At 35.2% G+C, this 24,140-nt stretch overlaps 4 protein-coding genes across 7 annotated transcripts; 3 read left to right on the plus strand and 1 right to left on the minus strand.

Moving 5' to 3' along the window:
* Window positions 1-7,262: 7,262 nt before the first annotated feature.
* LOC125212154 (uncharacterized) lies at window positions 7,263-9,134 on the plus strand. Its single transcript, XM_048112236.2, has 2 exons — window positions 7,263-8,018; window positions 8,528-9,134. Exons 1-2 carry the CDS (start codon window positions 7,492-7,494, stop codon window positions 8,904-8,906), a joined length of 906 nt encoding a protein of 301 aa, XP_047968193.2. The 5' UTR covers window positions 7,263-7,491; the 3' UTR covers window positions 8,907-9,134.
* Window positions 9,135-15,402: 6,268 nt separating this feature from the next.
* Window positions 15,403-19,808, plus strand: LOC125212152 (receptor-like protein kinase THESEUS 1). Of its 4 annotated transcripts, none has more exons than XR_016137065.1 (4): window positions 15,403-15,751; window positions 15,928-18,625; window positions 19,040-19,329; window positions 19,403-19,808. XR_016137065.1 is itself a non-coding variant. In XM_089068270.1 (2 exons), the coding sequence occupies exon 2, from the start codon at window positions 16,025-16,027 to the stop codon at window positions 18,509-18,511; it is 2,487 nt and encodes an 828-aa protein (XP_088924396.1). In that variant the 5' UTR covers window positions 15,403-15,751; window positions 15,928-16,024; the 3' UTR covers window positions 18,512-18,835. The 4 variants fall into 4 exon arrangements, 1 of the variants encoding a protein (XP_088924396.1); XR_016137064.1 differs by having other exon boundaries at window positions 19,114-19,329; XR_016137066.1 differs by having other exon boundaries at window positions 19,284-19,329.
* On the plus strand, window positions 19,149-19,692 carry LOC148930394 (phytohormone-binding protein-like). Its single transcript, XM_089066454.1, has 2 exons — window positions 19,149-19,329; window positions 19,403-19,692. The coding sequence occupies exons 1-2, from the start codon at window positions 19,149-19,151 to the stop codon at window positions 19,690-19,692; spliced, it is 471 nt and encodes a 156-aa protein (XP_088922580.1).
* Window positions 19,809-21,397: 1,589 nt separating the features above from the next.
* Window positions 21,398-22,806, minus strand: LOC125212153 (Late embryogenesis abundant (LEA) protein-like protein). The gene is made up of 2 exons (XM_048112235.2): window positions 22,525-22,806; window positions 21,398-22,308 (listed from the first exon to the last, which is right to left on the minus strand). The coding sequence occupies exons 1-2, from the start codon at window positions 22,748-22,750 to the stop codon at window positions 21,509-21,511; spliced, it is 1,026 nt and encodes a 341-aa protein (XP_047968192.1). The 5' UTR covers window positions 22,751-22,806; the 3' UTR covers window positions 21,398-21,508.
* Between the last annotated feature and the right edge of the window lie 1,334 nt (window positions 22,807-24,140).

The raw sequence follows: 24,140 nt of genomic DNA on the forward strand, positions 1-24,140 counted from the left end.
TTCAGATATCGAGTATACCCGTTATCCGATCGGGTGTACCCAAATACCCGGTTGTAAAGTAGGATTTATCTTATATATATATTGCACAAGTCCTCTATCATTTTATCTCACTTTCAATGTGGGATAACTTGGTTAGCCACCACCTCTATTATCTCGATAAAATTCAATCATTCAAATAATATAAATTTGAATCAAGTGGAAATGAATAATTTTGGACAACTTATTCAACCGAACATAAAGTTTTATTGTTAATTTTGAATATTAAAAATGAAACAACTATTAAAAGAGTTTACAAAAATAGTTGTACTTAGACTAAAAAAGAATGTTTCAACTTACTCGATAATAGAAGGTTTGTCGTGTGGTTGAGTGTTTATTTCATATTCAAAAATTTTTTGTTAAAAACATTAATCTTCATATGTGATAACACCACATTGTCGTTAATTGATGTTGAGTGTCTCTTGGCAAGCTCCAATCTCATAAAATATAAATGAATATATGAGTTGTACATAAATGTTAATGAGCGTATTCACAAGATTAAAAACCATCCCACATCGTCGAGTATTTGATAGTAGTCCCTAACCAAATCTATACAAATATTGGTAGATTGGTAGATGCACATACATTAAATTAATTAATAATTAATTTTATTAACTGCTTGTGGGTACGAGTACCCGCAATTGCAGGTGCGGGTTACCCGATGCAGGTATCAGGATACCCTCAATGCCTGGCGGGTCGGGTGTCGGGTACCTGAAATCAGGTGTGTATACTTGCGGTTACCGGTTTCGACACCCCTAATCATCTTCAACTTCTTCTTTGACATGATACTGGATGCGTCTTTATTTTCTGAGGATAAATAAAAACCAATAGTTTCTCCCACTCCACAAGTAGGTTATAAAAATCATCTGCTTCTCCCACTCCAATAAGGATATATGCCTAAAATGAAATTACAATCAATACAAAGAGAATGGTATGTAGAACTCTCTGATCGGACTTTTAGAATAGCCGGAAAAAAATGGGTTTGAACTGGGACTGCTACGCGCGAACAGGCCCTGTGGGCTGCTAGACAGCTTCCAAACTCTCTAGACTGGTCTTCAGCGACCGCTAGTGTGCACCAGCGGCTCACTGGGTTGCGCTTCTGTTTCAGCTTCCAGATTTTGACCTTTTTATGCCCTTTTCAACTCTCTTATGCACATTTCTCACAAAACATGTCAAAATACCAAAAATGAATAAAATATGCAAATAATGGACATATAATGCAACTTTGACACTCAAAATGAGCCAAATAATGGCCTTAAAATAGTGCAAAATCCGAGCGTATCAGTATGTTAGGATTGGTATACTGAAAAATATATTTAGAGCATGTTGCATGGATAGAATTGCTTGTATACAATAAACTCTACAATCCACTTTTAACCCAAGGTGAGAAGAAGTAATTTTATCGCATTGGTGTTTGATTGTGCATTTATAAGATGTTTCTCAAATATTTAAATGTATAAGAAGCAAACAAGTCTGATTCTTCTGCATAGTAGACTGGTCGTGAAGTGTTCACAGATGGTGACGCAGTCGGTCCTTTGTAGAAGAGAAATAGAATTTCACAACCTAGATAAGCTTTGGCTACCTATCGTGAAAGGTTGCAATGTCAGTCCGCATGTTTCCTTACCTTAGGAAATAAACGACACTGGTGTGGTATAGCACTGAAGGATCTAACAGTTGAGATAAGTCTTTCTTGCTATTTACTTAAAGACGGGGTCTCGGTGATTGTTATTTCTTAATCATTGTCGACATAACATTGAACATACGATATTGATTATGCACTACTTTGATTTATCAAATTGTGCGGATTTTTCGCAATCCAAAAATCCTGATATCTTGGGTAGTGGTGATCAATGTCTAGAGGTGCTAGTATTGTTATTGCAATGAATCGTGTGCTGGGTGAGTCCAGTTTGTTAGTATCCTCAACAGGTGTTCGAAAAAGGTTTTATTATTCAGAAACCCGATCGGTTGGAATTTATTCCAGAAATAAATAAAGATTTTGAACTAGACAACTCTTGGAAAAAGATATAAATTAATAAAACTCAAATAGCAGACTTAAATTAATTAATGGATATTATATCATAAACACGAGAAATAATAAATTAAAGAGGTAAAGCTCGAATTACTCGTAATTTGAGATTGGATGGGCAATCAATATTATTATGCTATAATGGATGATAATAATATTTTGTTGGACTTATATTAAACCGAGGCTCAATTTAATTAGTAAAAGTCCAACAGCTTTAGCCCAAGTCCAACCTCCATGGATCCCTAATTTAGCCCATCATAACTCTATATAAAAGGAGATTAGAAAGGAGATTTAGAGTTAACTATCTCATAATTTCCGTGCTCCCCTGTGGGAGTGGACGGAAAAATCAGTTTTTGATAGAACTGATATTCTGTCTTCTTTCTAGTCAAGCCATTTTCGATTCTGATAAGATTTTTCCACCCAAAGGTCATTATCTGAGTTCGGGATACAGATTAGAAGGTTCGTGGTTGAGTACGAAGAACATCACGTGGAGAAGGCGCAAGCAATCATCGATTCTTTGGAGAATCAGATTTCCTAAACCGTAGGAATTCATGTATTATGGTTTAAATTTCCTTAAGCATGAATTTATTTGTGTTCTAGCATGCAATTGATTGTTTAACATGTGGGTATTTAATCTCATAATCAGTCTAACATATCTGTTGCATGATTTATTTGTTTATGCATAACTTTCGATGTGCAAGGGGCACCAAACCCCAACACAATATGTTAAAGGTTGAAGTGGAGAGAATAAAGTATGAGAGCGAAAGAAAGAGATAAAAGTTTATGACAAAAAAAGGAAATGACTCAACTACATTGAGACAATCTAAAAAGATATACGACTCAACTACTTTGGTATAGAGGGAGTACTATAAATATCCAATTACACCTTTTTACCATCAAATCTTACAGTATAGCCACCTCGTAGAGGGAGTAGTGCGGTCTAGGGATCAACATTTCAAAGACAAATAAAGTACTCCCTCCGTCCCAGAGAAGTTGGCACACTTTCCTTTTTAGTTTGTCCCACAAAAGATGTCACATTTCCCTTTTTGGAAAAAGTTCTCTCTCACATGAATATAAAAATTATATTTTCTCTCTCCATTTAACACACAAAACAACACCTCCTAAAATCCCGTGCCATTTTCAAAGTATGCCAACTTCTCTGGGACGGAGGGAGTACATGTTAAGAGATGAATCTAAAAATTAAAAATGCATAACAAGATTTTCTCATGATGTTGGGCCTAAGAATATTCAAGAGGATTACTTGAGATGATAGTTTGAGTAGCGCAGAGGATAATTTGACGACAATTACTTAAGTTTATATAGTAGATGATCTTTTATTCCCGGGCTTCTACAGGAATTTAATATCTTTGAAAGTTAGTTTATGGAACAAGTGTTCAACTGACTGTGAACTATACGTCGCAAACATATTCAGTGCACGCTATTAGGTTGATTAATTAATCCCAAAATATGTGTTTTGATGTAGGGGTAGAATGATTCAAGTCTAATGAGGAACTTGGAGTGACATGTCTTTTCGTTTGTGAAATCCTTCTGATTTTATTCATTTGTTTTAATTTTGTCAACATCTTTCAAAACCAAAAATTAAACCTTTGTTATGTTTTTATGTTTTAGTAAGTTTAAACAATCTTTCACCTCCCTATGATTGGCACTCTTTTACTGCAACTACATTTGTACTCTTGCAGAAAGGTTGTAATTTTGGAGTTATTTTATAGAATTATGTGTCATTAAGTTTAACTATGTGAACTGAATTTGAGACTTGAAAATTAACATCATCACACTTGTGGGACGACACGAGATTTTAGGAGGTTTTGTTTTGTATGTTAGGTAGAAAGAGAAAATATAGTACTTATATTTTTGTGAGGGGGAACTTTTTCCACAAATGAAAATGTGACATCTTTGGTGGGACAAACTAAAAAGGAAAGTGAGACATCTTTATGTGACAGACGGAGTACTTTTTATGAGTTTTATTTCACTTGAGTTTCAATGTATTGAGACATTTATCCGACTTATCAAACAAACTTTTACAATCATTTGTGGCATCAATCATTTTATTCATGACTTATCAGACGATTTCTCCATCCATTTGTGGCATCATTCATCTATCTATATCAAGTTTTGCGCCGTGTCCTTCGTAGAACCTTGTTGTGCATTAAATAAGCGACGAATGATCATATTAGGGAGCTTCATACACTAAGACTACGTTTATCAGCAACCACTCAACCCAACCCAACCCAACCATTCACTTTTACAATATTTAATTAATTTCTATCTCCTCCACATCATCTTCCATATCATCAATATTCATCCAATCCAACCATACATTTTTTTATGGTTTATCAATGACCATCCAACCACACCATTATATATTTATTTCTATATTGATTTTAGATAATAATATTATTATGGAAATTATTTAAATATTACACAATAAAGTTCATAAAAATAAGACATTAGTATATCAAAGAAAAAGAATTATATGCAGTGTAAAGATGACATTTTTTTTTTTTCAAACTATAGCAAATGTGGTCTTTATTTGTAGAGGATGAAAAATTAAAAAAAATTGATATCCTCCATTTAATTTTTTTTTTATTTTATAAATTCTCAATATAATATGGCAGGAGACCGGATCACCAATAAGCGTAGTCTAACGGGATCTGGTTTAAGACGCTAATTCAAATGAACATTTCTACAAAGAGACAATGGATTCTGAATTACAACAAAATGTTGGACAAGAGAAGTTCAAAAGTTTGTGATCATATTTTAATGTTGTTCAGACAGTGGGAGCAAAGGATCTACAAGTGTAGACAATGAGAATGAGAAAATCTTCAAAACTGTATTAGTGACTATGTATAGGTTATACCCAAAGATAGGGCATCATTTTGTAATGATACAAAGACGTAAAAATGATATTGAATACAAAATGATAACAAGTTCGATAATATATGATATTGAATACGAGTAAGAATAATATTATTCAGTAGAGAAAATGATACTGAGTTTGATAGAAATGATATGAATACATTATACAAGTTAGAATGATACTCCCTCTGTCCCATTAGAAATGCAACGTTTTCCTTTTTGAGTTGTCCCACTAAAAATGAAACGTTTCCTAAAATAAAAACATCACTCTCTCTACTTTTTCCTCTCTCATACTTTACTCTCTCTTTATCAACTCACAAAACAACACTGCATAAAATCCCGGGTCGGAAACCAAATGTTTCATATTTATTGGGACGGAGGGAGTATTTGTTAATAGAGAAAATGATGTTGAATACTAGTAAGAATGATATTGCTCAATAGAGAAAATGATATAGGGTTCGGTTCAATAAAAATGATATTAAATACAAGCAAAAACTCAATAGAGGAAATGATATTGAGTTCAATACAAAATAGAGAAATTGTATAGTCCTTTTTAATTACCGAATGACTAAATTGCCCTTTTTAATTATAGAATTATATTAGAGCAAGAGAATGATACTCCTTATGTCCCTGAAAAATAGACTAGTTTTACTATTTTGGGTCGTCCCCCAAAATTAGAAAAAGTCGTAAAGTTTTTCAATAAATAATAGTCTTACACATAATTTAATGGACCTCACAATCCATTAACACTCATTTCACTACCTTTTTCCCTCTCTTTTTTCCTTTTCTCATCTCTCTTACTTTTCCAATTGCCCGTTAAAACTCATACTGTCTACAAATTTGTCAATTTTTTGGGGACGGAGGGAGCATATTTTTGGGATGAATCTAGACCATCCATTTTCAAATTAGTGGTCCAGATTGAGTCATAAACTTCCTTTGTCTCAACTAAATTGAGGCATTTTTTTTTGAGCACTTAGATTAAGAAATTTTATTCACTGGGTTAAATAAAGATAAAATAATATAGGAGGGAGAATAAAGTAAGAGAGATAAGAGAAAAGGGATTATGAAAGGGAAAAAAGTTAGAGTGATCGATATTTTGTCTTTTGCCAAAAAAAAAATTACCAACTTAGTTGAGATATCCAAAAAAGGAATATAATTCAACCTAGTTGGTACAGATGGTGTAGTATCTTAAAGAAGGATGTTAGGCGAGAAGAACCTTAAATATATATATTTGTAAGTTGTTGATATGTTAGATACATTATGTATGCACCATTCTTATCTGATGCACATTTATCATTGTTTATTTTATTTTATATATTTAGATTGATTCTAATATAATAAAAAAAATGAAACTAGTATATTTAAATTTAAAAAAATTCATAAAATATAAAGCTTGATTTATTATTTTATTCATTTATTTAAATTATAGAGAAAATGAATAAATTAAACTTTAATTTTATAAAATTAGAAATGTTAATAAAAGTTTTTGATATAATAAAATCAAACTAAATACTATAACTTTATAACAACAATGCTAAATGTGTATTGAGACGATGCAGGTACATTTTTTTCACTATATTTGTATATTTGTTCATAATATAAATTGTTTCAAATTTATCATCGGATAAAACCCATTCCATTTATTTGTAACGAATCATTCCAATCTGATAGCTCACCTTATCATTATTTTTATTATAATTTTTATTTTTATTTTACACAAGAAAAACAAGCAATTAAAGATTTAAAGTAGTAGAATCGGTCCGCATTTGACTAGATATGCCCCTTGATTAGCGGTAAGAGTATCTAATTCATGAATTAGCTTCGTCAATAAATTGCCATTTGTCCTCTGATCATTAAGTACGGTCAGCTCGCCATGTGATCCATGATTTCTTTTTATCAAATTAACAGAAACACTATCTTCTCGAAATTTTTGTTCTAATGCTCCATTAATGCACCAATACTACACATGTACAATCAAACTGCAGAAAAAAGGCCAGGAAAACTCCAATGAGATACAAACAATTTAAAATCCTACATATTCTAAGATTATCCAAATATACCATAACAGTTGAATTATTATACACACACATTGAGGAAGAAGCCAAATCTTTTGTTAGCAATCAATAATAATTTAATACTATGAAATAAAGTATGGTTTTGTAAAGAGGAATTGGCTGGCCCTACCACTTGTTGGCATCAAATGCACTAGTAAATTATACTTATATTAATATACTATCATGTTCGCGTATTACATAAGTATCTGTCTTAACTCCTACACATTTTGCTAGAATTTAGAAGATGAAGATGTCAACAATGTATAGTTAGAAGAAAAAAAAACCAAATCAAAGCTGAGTCCAACACACATTTCACTCAACCTCCTAAGATCCTTTCTTCTCCTATTATAGACCTACAAAACACATGTATATATATTGTACACTTTTAAGTACTATAAGAATCCATCAATTCAGTGCCAACTTTTTCTGTTGGCTTCTCTCTCTTATTGATTGTAAAGAGATCTAAAATTGAGTGTTGGTTAGTGTTAAGAGAGTGAGATGGGGAAGAAGAGCGGCAGGGATTGGACGCAGATCTACGCGATCTACGGCGTGGAGGAGTGGCAGACGCCGGTGTTCCTCCTCATGAACGCTGCGGGCTTCGCCGCCCTCTCCGTCGTCTTCCTCCTCTACTTCGAGCCCATCTGCCTGCTCATCCAGCGCCACCACTTGCTGCGTGGGCCCGCCGCCGCCCGCTTTGCGGCCGGGTTCGCGGGCTCCGTCACGGCTCTCTCCGCCGTGTGCCTCCTCTTCGCCGCCGCCAACTTCTTCTACTCCGCCGTGGCACTCCACTGGGAGATGTCAGAGCGCATCGTCTCCTCGGTGCCCGACTGGTCGTCCGTCAGGCACGCCCTCGACCTCGGCTGCGGCCGCGGCATCCTCCTCAACGCTGTCGCCCTCCAGCTCAAGAAGTCCGGATCCTCCGGCCGCGTCGTCGGCCTCACCCCGCCCCGAACCGGCGCTCCCGTCCCTAACCATACGCTCAGGACCGCTGGCCTCGAGGGCGTCCAGGAATACGTCACTTGCCGGTATGTATCTCTAGTTTCTATTGATCGTCCTTTTAATTATCAATTTCTTTCCGGCTCGTGTTTTAAAAGTATTAAGTAAAGTGGATGAAAAAATGTTAGTGAAATATGATTATATATTAATTTTAAATGAAATGTGAGTGATATAAGTTAACGAAATGTGAAGCCTATATACCATTTATAGTAAAAGTGAAATGGAACTCTAATTCACGGACAGACTGAAATAGAAATAAGAGACAGAGGGAGTATCTCGTAATGTCCATCTTTGTTTGGAAGCCCCTACCAAGTATGCCATCTCGACTTATAATGACGACAATATCGAAAATATTCACAACCGTTACATCCGTCCCTACCATAGTAAGTAGAACACATTACACTGAATCATTCTATTAACATTTTATTATAAAATTAATATTAATAGATAAAAATGAGATTCATATCGTATTTCAGTAATTTTTTTAACTCACTGTCATTTACATTTTATAAAACTAGAGAAATAAATGTGAATGCAGGCCGGGAGATCCACGGACGCTGCCGTTCAGCGACAGCTACTTCGACGTGGTAGTATCCGCAGCATTCGTGCACACAGTGGGGAAGGAATTCGGGCAGAAGACGGCAGCAGCGGCTGCAGAAAGGATGAGGGTGCTGGGGGAGTTGGTTCGGGTGTTGAAGGCGGGAGGAGTAGGAGTGGTGTGGGACCTAGTTCACGCAGAGGAGTACGTGCAGAGGCTGAAAGAGCTGAAGATGGAGGAGATAAGTGTGTCGGAAGGAGTCACGGCGTTTATGGCCACCAGCCACATCGTCTCCTTCCGTAAGCCACCTCACCATTTTCTTGGCTCCGCTGAAGTTAGGCTTGATTGGAGATTCAATTATACCCATTCTATTAATTAGGATACTACTATACTTTTATAATTATAGCTACTTAAGAGAAAAATACGTATTTTTCTTGCTTTTCTCATTTTATACTTCTAAACTTGTCTGGGGAAAAACCAGATGAGAAGAGCAGGCTTCTACGAATTGTAAATTTCTTTCATATAATAAAAATGTTACTTCTATATCTTGGTATGAAGAGGTCAAGGAAATGTTTTGCCATTGCTTGTTATATTAGTATTCATATGAATTGACGATTTTGATCTTCATCATAACATTATTACACAGTCTATATAATTGATTTTTGTTTGTGGTTTTATGATCACAAGTTTTAATTTAATTTAATTATATTCGAATAAAAATATTCCGTGGTTATCGATGAATGTTATCATTGTATATTTAAGACAAGTACTGGCCAAGAATGAAGAATATGTATAGCATTTTAACGGAAAAAACGGTAATATATATATATAGGTAATATATATATATATATATATATATATATATATATATATAGGGTATATAGGGTCTTATTAGGTTGAGATTTATAACCTAATTAAGATGCAATCTCAGCCACTCATCCAGAATATTTGTGAAATGTCAACAACATTTAGTTTATGTCAACAGATGGGCATAATTGTAATTTTATTAATTTTATTAATTTTTTTAAAAAAATTTTTTTAATTTTTTTTAATTTTTTTTAATTTGTTTTTAAATTTTTTTTTTCATTTTTTTTATTTTTCATTTTTTTTTCCAACTACATATACAATTCATGTCAACAACACATCAAATGTCAACAACTTTATTCAATAAATACTATTTGACATGAATTATACATGTAGTTGACATTATATTGTGTAGTTAACATGAATTGTATATGTAATTGACATGGATTGTACACATAGTTGACATTATATGTGTGTAGTTGACATGAATTGTGTGTGTGGTTGACATGGATTGTACACATAGTTGACATTATATGTGTGTAGCTGACATGAATTGTATATGTAGTTGAAAAATAAAAATAAAAAAATTAAAAAAAATTAAAAAATTTATAAAAAAATTAAAAAAAAAATTAAAAAAATTAAAAAAATTAATAAAAAATTTAAATTAAAAATTAAAAAAAAATATTTATTGAATAAAATTTACCATGATATTACCATTCTGCCCTTTCATAATTAATTAATCTAAAGATATTTTCCATGTGGAAAAATCTGGACCACTCATTTAATAAAAATGAGTGGCTGATATTGCATCTCATTTCTCAATTAGCATAAAAAATCTCAATTGATCACAATCATATATATATATATACTCCCTCTGTCTCACTATAGTTGAGTCATTTTTTTCATTTCGGGAAGTTTTTTCATAGTTGAGTCATTTCCATATATGGTAACTTTTTTCTCTTTCTTATTTTACTCCCTCTTACTTTATTCTCTCTACTGTATTCACTTTATACTTTATTCTCTCTACCTTTTCCTCTCTCTTATTTTTTATCTATTTATTTAACACACCCAACATCCATTTCTTAGACTCCGTACCCAAAAGTTCCGCCTCAACTATAGTGAAATGGAGGAAGTATACATCTTCGGATCACATTTTTTACTTTTTTATCCCTCTCTATTTTGGTTGCAAGGGATAATGAAGAATAAGAAAATTCTGATTTTAAATCCTACAATTTCCTTTCTACTTATCTATAAAAAAAATTAACTATTCATTTCACTTCAGTGGTAATATATTATAATTATATATTGATATGATAATACTACCTCCCTCTTTGAAAAATAGAAATTTTTAAAATGACACAGAGTACTATTTGTAAATTAAGAGAGTGATTAAAAAAAATAGGTAAATAAGAGAGAAGAAGACAAAAAATTATAAAAATAGTAATGGTAGATTTTGAAATAAAATGTCAAGAAATTATCTATTTTTAAGATATGAATTAAATAAAATAATTTCTATAACTGCGAAAATTATCTTTTATTAAAGTGAAAATGAGGGGATAAGAACTAGTGAATTTGTTATTGATACACAAGCATGGAAAAGAGAGAAATCATTAAATGGCGATAATATTAAACGAGACCAATACCTAAATTATTAATCAAGCCCACTAATTTAGAATTCTCAAGTCTTCAACTAAGAAAAGGAATCCCTCCCGAAATAAATAAGTAGCTAATAGTTCTAAATTTAAATAAATTAAGTTCACACCTTCGATTAAAATTAGCTCATGTACAATTTAAATAAAAAAGGAATAGGCCGAAACAATTAAATAAACTCATGTCCCAAGTTTAATCAGGCCCAATGAATAAGGAGACAGACCAATAACAAACCTTAGCTCATAGCTTGGTTAGAAACCCAACCTGGTTCGTCAATATGACCGGTTCACTTAAGAACAGCTTTCTCCTTGATTACACTGGCAAAACATAGTTTACTACTTTATTCTCCATATCCGCCGCCACGACCACATCTTCTTCCTCCCTATGGCGTCTTCGGCGGCGTGGGACAACTGACCGCTGCTAACGTTGTTCCCTTATCCCCCTTCTATCCAGTAGCCAGTAGCGGATCCAGAAATTTTGATTCTGGGGTGCAATATTTGCAGAGGTTTAGAGCTTTAAAATTCAAGACTTTTATTAATTGTGAATATTTTATATAGATAGCTCGTGAAAGGTCTGCTGAGTTTCGAACTTGAGTCTCTACCTTAACCACCGCACAACCACTGCGCCACAACCACCGCATTGATATTTTTGTCTCAATATATGCTTAAGGAGTCAATGTTTGGGGTACAATGGTACCCCATGTTCTATATTGGCTCCGCCAGTGCTTCTATCTCTCTATATATATTATATAGAATTGTGATTATAAACTAAATGCAATATACTTTTTGTGAACACTTTAGATGAGCAACACTTATCAAAATACATAGGATTAGAATAAAGAGGAGACATAAATCGCATAGATTGTGGGAAGAGAATTCTCATCGCCGACTGCAGAGAGAGGTGACGCTTGTCTTGTTGTTAGATCCATTCAATATTATACTATACTGATGTCATCTTATTTCAGTAAGGCTAGAAATATATGGACTGACATTGTAACCATTAGATAGGTAGTCAAAGCATATCTGGGTTGTGAAATACTGTTTTTCCTTTGTTCAGAACTGACCGTATTATCTTAAAGTGAACGACGCTCACAATCGGTCTACTAAAACAAAGACTTGTACTTGTTTGCTTCTTATACATTTATGTTGGAAAAACATCTTATAATTGTACAAGCAAACACAATATAATAATCATAATGATTCTATTCGTGCGAAACTGCTAGAATAATACTGGTTAAAAGTGGATTGTATAGTTCTTTTATACAAGCAAGACTTTATTCATGCTCGAAACATGCTTTTATGCATACCAAACCTAAAATAAATAACTACACAAAAATAACCTTCAATTTTCTAGTTAACATAAATATATGTTAGATTTTTATTAATATAATATTCCATTCGTCCATCAAAAATATAAACATTTGGTTTGAGACGAGTTTTAATGTACAATTGTCAATGTTAGACAGAAAAATAAAGGATAAAGTAAGTAGTGTTAATGAATAGTGAGCTCCACATCATATAGTGTAGTGTAATGATATAAGTTGTAAATAAAATGATGTATATGAGTAATGTGTTAGTATTTCACTATTCCAAAATTAGAAAGTTAATACTCCCTATGTCCCATAAATTTTGTTACACTTTGACCAGACACGTGTTTTAAGAAATGTAATGAAATTGAGTTGAGAACGTTAATAAAAGTAGGTCCTATTTTTATATATTAGTTTTATAATAAAATGTGAGTGAGATTGAGTTAGTGGAATATGAGGTCCACTACTAAAAATGGTAACAAGTGAAATGTGACAAATTTTGTGGGAAGAACAAAAATGGAAAAATGAAACAAAATTTGAGGGGCGAAGAGAGTACTTTTCAAGGACGGACTAATAAGGAAATAGTTCATACTTTTTCAAGGCCAGGGGAAATAATAGATAAATGAATTAGAAAATTCAAATTCAATCTAACAAATATTTTAATTTCTAAAATATGCTTTAAATTTTTTCAAAATGTCTTTATATTTTATTTTAGTTGTACTCCATAAATCTTAAATTAGCATTTAATCATGTTCGATTTTAAGTATGTATCTCAAAATTATCATAATTAATTGTTTTACAACCTATAAATATGATTCATTTTCATCATTATGTAATGGACTAATCTTTTATTAATTTTTTCAGTAGTCGTCCAATTAGTCCACTACTCTATTGGGCTAGCTCGAAATCCGAACTTTTAAAATCATAATTAAATATTTATAACCCGATAAAATATAACTAGATTAGTCCGCAATTTGAATAGGATTTACCCGAACCTTGCTGGAGTCTGGAGTGGTCCAATTGACATGATTCTGATAAATGAATAAATGGATACTGAATACTGCTGTTTAAGAAATCATAAATCATACAGCTTGTTCCACGAGAAATTTTAAATGCACATAGAATAAAATGAAGAAAAAAATCAAAAGAAGAGCGTTAATTGCGGTAATAATTTTATGCAGGATTTGGTCAAATAATTGAGTTCTTTAATGTCATCCATGTTGATTAAATTTTAGTATAACGTCAATGCGTAAATTGCGTTAATAATCGTTTAGTTGTTAATGAGGAGTAGCTTATAATGATATACGCAAACCGCGTGTATAAGTTATGATGGTATCTCTCATATATATTGTGTTTCTTATAAACACCACATATCACGTGCAATATGTGTATTGTATATGAATTATTCAAAGGATGAATGGTTCAAATCATAGCATTATAACTTAGTTATTTTCGTAGTTTAGCTCAAGGACGAACGGTTCAAATCATAACATCATAATTTTGTTATTTTCCTAATCAGTTTAGCCATTCCGAACTGTAAGGGTTGAGATCCCCCTGCTTTGCAAAATGCCACGGCAGGGGATGCTATGCCATATCAAACCATTCATTCTTGAAATGAAAAATAATAATACAAGTGTGTGAGATTAATCAATGGTGTAGATCACCACAACATTCCCTGCTGTGGCATTTTGCACAGCAGGGGATCCCATTCCGAACTATAACTGCTTCTAATGGGTTGTAATGATACCGGCACATCAATTCGATTGGTTCGCTTCTAGTGTTTAAATTTGAATTATAAACAATGATTAACTGAACAATTTGTAAATCATGAAAAAGCCATTGCAGATCCGGGACTGTCACATACTCCATCCGTCCCAGATAATTTGGGACACTTTGACCCGGCACGGGTTTTAAGAAATCTAATGAAAAGTGAGTTGAAAAAGTTGGTGGGATGTGAGTCCTACTTTTAAAGTATTAGTTTTATAATAAAATGTGAGTAGGAATGAGTTAGTGGAATATGGGGTCCACTACCAAAAATGGTAAAAGTGAAGTGGGACAAATTATGTGGGACAACCCGAAATAGAATACTGAGTCGAATTATCTGGGACGGAGGGAGTAATTTACAAAAAATGATAAATTCTTGTCAGTGTTACACTTTTCAAAATCTAAAAAATAAATTACAAAGTTTGAGATTTTTACTTTTCAAAATCTAAAAAATAAATTATTTGAGATTTTTACAAGTATCTCATCCTTCTCCTCTTTAGGCAAATTTTACGCTCACGTGATAGTCAGTTTCAAATACATGGACAAATCAGCTTTGGGAAAATGAGAACGTCTAATTTAGTTCGAAATGACATTGTAGCAATGTGTTTTAAACCGGAAAGGAGAAATATGGGATAATTGCACAATGGTATCAGACTTTGTGATTTTTTTTCAGATGTGTTGGACAGACCATAATCACCAAATTTTGACCATCTATCGCGATTTATTTTGTTAATTTGCTAAGCGACACATGTGACATGATCGATTTTGTTCATACATAAACTATTGAGTAAATAGTCGATTTTGTTCTATCGTTTGAAGCGTTTACTATAAAAATATCATTCACCATTTAGTATAGCTGTTAATTTTCGGGAATAAAATGTCCCACAAATTTATTTTTTTTGCAATCACATATTGTCGTTATAGTTTAACTTACATATCGATGTTGTATGAGGTGTTATTTGCAACTGTTACTGGGATTTGTATCTTACTTACTACGATATTTACTTGATTTTGTCCTAAAAAACAATTAGAACAATATCCTACAACATAATCGAGTAAATGTCCAAAAATTATGAGATAAAATTGAGCAAACTTACATTTTTCAAAATTTCATTGCCATGTAGTAGTTCGGCTACCATGTCAATATTCTAATAGACAAAATAAACATTTATCCAAAACAATTTTCTTTTGAATAAAGCACTAAAATCGCAATTCACTCAACTACAACAAATGGCCATATTTAGGGATTCTCTCACCAAAAATACAAGAAATTTAAATCAAAATAACTATTTAATGTTAAAAATATAAGAAACTTAAATTACAACCACAAAATTTTTTATTTTATTTTGCTAGCATAGATTGCAATAATTCCCAGTTCTCTTCCTCTCTCATTATTCCGACAGGCAAGAGTCCAGAGTGCAGAAAATATGCCCATGTTATTTATATTGACAACAGCTGTTTGCAAATTGCAGTTGCAGAGATTGATTTTACTCAAGCTCCATTTCTTTTGTAGGACCTAAAATTATTTATCCATTATTTTTAAACTTCTCTTTTTCCCTCTGTAAATTGACAGCCTAATCAACAGCCTGGAAAGAGCTGGTGCATTTCGCACCAGAAAGAAGCACCACTCACTGCTTCAAAATCTATCCAATTTTCCCACTCCTCTTCATTGGAACACCTTTTTAGCTCCGTTGAGTGAGGTAATTCCGTTGCTAAATCCTCGATTTCGTCTTTTTACTCTGCAAGATTCGTCATTTGAGCAACAATTGTGTGCATTTCTTTTGAAAGCATGTGTTCCTACATTGATTTTCTCTTCTTTGCTATGCAATTTGTTTTTCTGCTACTATATGGGCTGAATAGATCTGGGAATTCTTAGGTACTGCTTTGTTTGCATCAATTTTGGCTGTGGGAAGTTGTGGGATTGCTAAAGTTCCAATCTTGATTGAAAAATCTGTTTGGAGTGGTGGGAAGCTATGGACATTGTAGCTGTGTTCTTGCTCTGCATTGCTGCTAGTAGTGTGTCAATGGCTGCATTCACACCTGCTAATAACTATTTGCTTGCCTGCGGATCTTCACAAAACGTGATGTTTCTTGGCCAAACATATGTTCCTGATTCCTCATTTTCTTTGAAAAGCCGTGGGGATTCTTATGTTGCCGCCTCCAACTCCACCGCCCCTTTCCCTCTTTACCAGTCAGCCCGAGTCTTCAGGAGCACGGCGTCGTACAGATTTGATATAAAGCGACAGGGCCGGCATTGGGTTCGCCTCCACTTCCACCCTCTCTCGGGCCAGAATCTGACTTCTTCTTCCATCACTGTTGTGACTGAAGATTTTGTGCTTTTGCACAACTTCAGTTTCGACACTTACAAGGGCTCGTATCTCTACAAAGAGTACTCAGTCAATGTCACTTCGAGCAGCATGTTGGTTACATTCATTCCTGCCAATGGCTCTGTGGCCTTTGTGAATGCCATTGAAGTAGTGTCTGCCCCGGACAGCTTGATTCCTGACCAGGCATCTATTGTGTCGCCACATGATCAGTTTGACGGCCTTTCCGGGCTGGCTCTGGAGACCATCTATCGTCTGAATATGGGCGGTCCTCTTATTACTGCTGAGAACGACACTTTGAGTAGGACTTGGGAGAATGATGCCAAGTATCTCCATGTGAACAGCTCTGCGTCTAACGTCTCTGTCAGCCCTTCGAATATAAAATATGGTGATGCTGTTGCACCTGAGATAGCTCCTAATTATGTCTATGCTACTGCTCAGACCATGGGAGATGCGAGCGTGTCTAATGTGAACTTTAACATTACATGGGTCCTCCAAGTTGATCCCAGTTTCTCGTATTTCTTGCGGGTGCATTTCTGTGATATTGTGAGCAAATCTCTGAATAGTCTGATATTTAACCTATACATCAATACTGATATTGCTGTTGGGAGTCTGGATCTATCGAATAAAGCTGGCAACTTGGATGTGCCATATTACACAGATTTTGTCTCCAAAGTTCCTGCAGATTCGGATACTCTCACAGTAAGCATTGGTCCTGACGTTAATGCTGATTTCCCAAATGCCATATTGAATGGTCTTGAAATCATGAAGATCAGCAATGATGCCAAAAGCTTAACTGGTAGCTTGCCCGTGGATACTCTCCTCGTGCTGCCTCCCAAAAAGCATAAAACCGGTACCATAATCGGCTCTGTGGTTGGTGCTGTGGTTGCATTGCTCCTTTGTGGATTGTGTTACTTCTGCTTTGTGGCTCGTAGGTCAAAGGAAGCCAACCAAGGAAGTTCTTGGCTTCCTCTGCCATTGTATGGGAACTCTTTGACTATGACAAAAATGTCTACTGTTTCTCAGAAGAGTGGTACAGCCAGTTGCATCTCGTTAGGTTCTTCCAGTCTTGGCCGGTTCTTCACGTTTCAAGAAATAATGGATGCAACTAATAAATTTGATGAAGGCATGCTACTCGGTGTTGGTGGTTTTGGTAGGGTGTACAAAGGAACTCTGGAGGATGGAACTAGGGTGGCTGTCAAGAGAGGGAATCCGAGATCCGAGCAAGGCATTGCTGAATTTCGAACTGAGATTGAAATGTTGTCCAAGCTCCGCCATCGTCACCTTGTGTCACTTATTGGCTACTGCGATGAGCGGTCTGAGATGATTTTAGTGTATGAATACATGGCTAACGGGCCTCTCCGGAGCCATCTCTACGGAACAGATCTTCCACCCCTTTCCTGGAAACTGCGGCTGGAGATATGTATCGGTGCAGCTAGGGGGCTTCATTACCTCCACACTGGAGCGGCACAGAGCATCATTCATCGAGATGTGAAAACAACCAATATACTCCTAGATGAGAATTTCGTTGCAAAGGTGGCCGATTTTGGTCTGTCTAAAGCCGGACCAGCCATTGATCAGACACACGTGAGCACAGCTGTCAAAGGTAGCTTTGGATACCTTGATCCCGAGTACTTCAGAAGGCAACAGCTGACTGAGAAATCGGACGTCTACTCATTTGGTGTGGTTCTCATGGAGGTGCTTTGCACGAGACCAGCCCTCAACCCGGTTCTTCCTCGAGAGCAAGTGAATATTGCCGAGTGGGCGATGACCTGGCAAAAGAAGGGAATGCTGGACCATATCATGGACAAGAATCTTGTAGGGAAGGTAAACAGTGCTTCTCTCAAGAAATTCGGTGAGACGGCAGAAAAATGCCTGGCTGAGCACGGTGTCGATAGGCCTTCCATGGGAGATGTTTTGTGGAACTTGGAGTATGCTCTCCAGCTGGAGGAGACGACATCCGCCCTTATGGAGCCGGATGATAATAGCACAAACCATATCCCTGGCATTGCCTTAACGCCGCTGGAGCCATTTGACAACAGCGTGAGCATGATAGATGGAGTTAACTCAGGAACAGACGACGATGCAGCCACCAGTGCGGTTTTCTCTCAGCTAGTGAATCCTCGTGGCAGGTGAACAATGGAAAATCTCGATTTGATTTTGCATCTCTGTGATCGGTCATTCTGACTGGACTCGACTTTCGGATTCAAAGATGAGCTACAGATTTTACATGACTCTGAGTATACAAAGGTGATTTGCTATTCATTCTATTGTTTGAATTTCCTTATTTTTCCCCTAATAATACAAATACAAACATGAGTGTATGTATAGTATATAGACTATAGTTTGGTGGGGGCAAAGCAAAGCAAATCCATGTTGCTTTTGCATATATCCCAATGAAATGTATCCCTATATTTAATTGGATTAATCCATTTGTTTCTACAATCATATTGTAAGTTCTGCAGAAATCCCCCCTTTTGTTTGTTGTTTAAATGAATTAGTATAAAGCATAAACTTTTGAAGACACTGATAAAAATTAAATATAAGTAAAAGAGCTGGATTTATGTAATATGGAGTTGTTGATTTGGAGTTTCTCCCACTTGGACTCTAGCATTATATATTCAATAGTGAAAAGCTTTAAAAAAGTAAAAAATCCACCAATAGTCTGTAGGTCAGACAAGACAATAGGCATCTTCTCAGACATAAAGATGCTTTTCTCTTGTTTATATCTGCCAAAGGTCAACAAATCCTTTGTTAGAAGGAAAAAAAGGCAATGAAAAGGGAAGAAAAGGGGCAAGTTAAGGTTTCTGTGGGAATTGATCTCCTATGGGGGGCTCTGGTGAACGACCTGAGCGCTCTTCTTCCGATTCTCATCCCCAATTTAGTGACGGAGGGCGAGATGTTGCAGGGAGACGGCCGCCTGGGCACGGTTTACCACTTCAAATTTGGCACTGGTGAGTTACATATACTTAAAAGAATGAATCTTGATCATTTTGTGTAAGGATCTGAAGCTGAGGATGTTTTTAGGTGTGCCAAATATGAGCTACCAGAAGGAAGAAATAGTGGAACTCGATGAGAGTGTGCATCGGATTGGGCTGCAAGTGATCGAGGGGGGTCGCCTTGGCCTAGGCTTCACCTACTACAAAAACACGTTCCAGCTCACTGCAACTGGTGATTCGGAAACTCTAGTTGATGCCACAGTCGATTATGAGACTGAACGCCAAGAGACGAATGCGCCTCCAGGGGAAACGGTGACGACTGGAATCGCTTTCATCAAGGAACTCGAAGCTTTTCTGCTGAAGCAAGAACCAAATTAGTGAGCTTCTTTTATGTATGTTGGCAAATAAATAAGTTGCATCAGCTGCTTTCCTATTATGTGATCGCTCATATTATTGTTATTGATTCTGAAACATGCGGTTGGATGGTTTCACAACTTTCGATTTTTGTATTAAGAGATGAACAATTTAACAAAATATCGACTGCTGATATCAAAACAGAATAAAAAAAATTAAATATAAAAAATAAGTATAAGTAAAGAAAATAATATTTGCAAAAGACGATAGTCAGTAATTCCTAGGCATTCACCGGTAGAAGTAGGGGTGAGTAGGTAAGGTACCTTATTGAAACCATCATATCGTATTCTTAGATTGTCATTTATTGTTTTTCTTTTCATTTATTTACAATAATAAAATATTTCAAATTATAATAATAAAAATAAATACTTCCTCCATCCTATTAAATATGAAACATTTGCTTTTCGACATGAGGTTTTATGTATTGTTGTTTTATGAATTAATAAAAAAAGAATAAAGTAAGAAAGATGAAAAAAGTAGACATGATGGTATTTCATTTAAGAAAATGTTTTATTTTTAATGGGACAATTTAAAAGGAAAAATGTTTCAATAACAGGACAGAGGAGTATATAATAGGGTGGTCACTGATAAATCATCCGAAAAATATATGATTCGGTTAGATAAATATTGGTCATGTGAAAGGAATAAAACTAATTTATTATTGAAAAAGTAATTAGTTGGGTTAAGTTGGTTGGTTGCTTGTAAATATGGTATAAAAATCAGTGGCATGATGTGCCATTTTGAACCAGTGAAATCGGTCAATTTGTCCATAAATTGTGAAACGATTGAACCTATTCTCACATATATAATATTTAAATAAATTATCGATAGTGTTCTTCCTTGCTCATTGACAAGGTATTGACCACCAGCTTAACAACTGGATCACAAGCACTTTCATAAAATATTACTCCTCCGTTCCATTATAATAAAGTCATTTTACTATTTTGGTACGTTCCATAATAATATAGTCATTTCTTTTTTTAATAAAAGTCAATATTTTTTTTCTACACCTACTTTACTCTCTCTTACTTTTTTCTCTGTTCATCTCTCTGCCTTTTTCATTTTCCACTTTATTCTCTCTTTATTAACTCAACTAACACAATTTTTCTTAATCTCCGTGCCGAAAAGAAACGTCTCCATTACTATGGAACGCAAGGAGTATGAATTTGAAATATACTTATATATAAAACCATTAATTCTTATATACACTAGTAATCCATTTTCATAATTTAAAATAAATAATAAATTTTACTATTTTACTAGTATAATACTCCCTCCGTCCCAATAAATATGCAATATTTGCTTTTCGGCACAAGATTTTATGCAGTGGTGTTTTGTGAGTTAATGAAGAGAGAGTAAAGTAAGAGAGAAGAAAAAGTAGAGAAAGTGTTGTTTCTATTTTAGGAAACATTTCATTTCTAATGGGACAACCTAAAAAGGAAAACGTTTCATTTCTAATGGGAAAGAGGGAGTATATATTTACCATCAACTAAATCCAAAGTTATATTTATCATCCACTTATATCTATGTGAACAATTCCCCCGACAAGTGATTAGCTGTGGAGAGCATAAAACCAACGCGAATTTGCAATTGACCAGAATTTCATAGATTTTTTTTGGTAAAATAGGATAAAAACAATTTCGAATCAAGTTAGAATAACTCTCATCCCTATTGAAAACGGTCCATTTTTTATTAAAAAAAACAACAAAACAAATTTCATAAAGAAAGAAAGCAGCTTAATTAATAGTAATGAAAACACAAACATTCATCTTATACTAGATCATTTCTTGCAGGCAATCCCATTTCCAGCAGAGAATCTATCAGAGCAGTCCATCCTTCCATTTCCATAGTTAATCGAGGCTCGGACCGGCTCTCCACCCCCGTTGTTGATCGAAGAAAACACACATTTTTTGCAGTCTGGTGCAAGAAGAGATGTAGTTCTGTATTTATCCTCCCCTCCCACCACCGGCATTGCAATACCTAGCCTAGCATGGCTCTCGTAGTCCGGCCTATAAGTCCGGCCAAGGACGCCCTCGACCTCCCCCGACAGATCCATAAACCTAAACTGCACCTCCAGATGTGCAATGCAGTCATTAGCGGGTATCTGATAGTTATGAATCCTGTCATCTTCTCTTGTGATAGGGACTGCATTCACCCCAATCTCCACGATCCCCGGGATGGATATGATCGCGCTGTTTGCGCTCGCTACCCTCTCCAGCGTCGCCTCGCCCCCTTCAGACTTCCACGAAGACAGGAAGCCTTGGGGCAAGGCGACCTCATCGCCATTGTACATGAATTTTAAGTGGTCTATGCTGCTGTCCCATTTCTCCGCTTTAGTGGCCTCCACGGTTAGGCTGTGGGACCCGAAGAGAATCCCTAGTGATTGGATCCATGTGTAGTCTCGGCTCCTTCCTGCAGGGCGATGGCCTATGAAGCGGGCGTTGATCTGCAGGTTGGTGTCTGAGACCAAGGTGAAGTGCTCGCTGCTCTTTCCGTGGAAGTAGAAAACAGAGCCGTCTGCGCCAATGAAACGCGGATCATAGCATGCTGCTCCAACGCCGTTGCAGCTAGGCTTCCTGTCTGAAAAGACCTCAACTAGTTTAGTTAATTAGTTGAAAAAACAGGGTGATAAGGCCAAGATATATAAGTTATATGTGCTTATTTGACTGTTTGGTAGATAAGATGAGGCCCATGTTAGGCACTAAAAGCCCATCTTTATCTTAAAGCAAATCTTACTCTAATTATCTTGAGTTATCTTAATATGCCTACTAAACAGGCACTAATGTGAAAACTTACGTCTGCATTCGGCCTTGCAGATTGGAGATTCGCAGTTGATGTAGCACGCTTTCGCCTTGGGATCCTTGGGCTTTCTGGTGGGGCATTGCTTGGGGCAGCTTATTTTGTTGAGATAGCATGGGCTCTTTTTGTTGGTGCACACCACTGTCTCTTCATACACTGCACAAACGTGAGATGCATGTATCAAAAGAATGATGAACACACATTTGGAGAGGGTGAGTTTCATGATTTTAGTTTAGAGTGAGTTGATGAGGTTTCGGACATCCCATGCTACTGCTTTATAACTAGATTGAGATGTCTATTTTTTTTTTCTTAATGCCCAATTGCAATTTGTAAATCATGGGTGATGCATTGATTAAGTAAGTTAAACCCAAAGGTACATGTTATGTTTTCACAGAGTTGACTTTTAGCTTATGGTTTTGGCAAGAATTGACTATGCCACAACTTGGACATAAAAAGTCGTTGTCTGAAAAGTCAGTTGTATATAAGTTAAAAATATAGAATTCATTATTCTTTAGTTTAATGTATAGCAAGAAGAATCTTGCATGAGAGAGAGAATTTGCTTAGATTTGTTTTGTTGATGCAGCGCAAATTTCGTAAAGACTTGGAAATTGGAATGTGCTATGCAAGTTGGTGATAATCTTAAACCAAATGATTCTGTTTCTCCAACTTGTAACTAAGGACATTTTGGCCAAAATCGGTAGTGCTTTATACATGTAAACTATATTAGGGAGGAGTTAGGCCTAATTGCACAATCTATAATCTATTGACATTTCCAAATTATGAAGTTTTGGCTTCACATCACATGCAGCAATTATTAAATGCGGGGGTCTTGTTATAATTTTCTTTGAGGTTATTACACAAATCTTAGTTTCGCACTTTAAGGGTACAAAACTTATTGTTCACTTTCTCCGTATTCGTGTCGAATTTTATTTCGTATTTGTGAATTTATTTGTTTGACCAAGGCGTCAGCTAGTTTATTGTTGAGTTGTAGGAAGTTTTGATGATGTGACATATGAAATTTGTGGGAAATTCATTTGCTAGCCTATAGAAAGGGTATGATTATTGTAGATGTTCTAATATTGCTTTCAAACATGTCTCATTCACTGCCAAATTACTAGTATTGGACATAGAGTGTGCAATTATAAATTTTGCCAATATTAAAACCAACAAATCCATGTGATAAACCGTTGTAGTAGCCCAGTGATATAATTTGTGTACTGACATTAACATGGCATTGGCCTATCAAAACGATATTGTCCTTCATTTTAATAATTGGAAAAAAAAAATGCAAAATTGATTCAATAATTAATCTTGCGTCCTAAATCTTAGTTTGGAATTTTGACGGTGGTTTTCAAGCCAAGCTACCTAAACATATTCATAGATAAATTGGGATTAACGAGCTTAAAATTACTAATCCACTTGTTAGTAACAACTAAGATGACTTTATTTTAATTTGAAATTAATTGTCAATTCCATTGCATAGCGGCACGTGAGTGAGGAAGTATCCATCACATTTTGACTTTGATTTTAATTTTTTTTATAGTACTTAATTTTTCTGATCTATGCTCATGTTATGATTCTCCGCAAGTGCTTCATTCTATTCTCTCAGAATT

The sequence above is a fragment of the Salvia hispanica genome, chromosome 3 (genome assembly GCF_029641045.1).
Source record: "Salvia hispanica isolate PSC_SH4W2 chromosome 3, Shi_PSC_v1, whole genome shotgun sequence".
Taxonomy (NCBI): Eukaryota; Viridiplantae; Streptophyta; class Magnoliopsida; order Lamiales; family Lamiaceae; genus Salvia; species Salvia hispanica.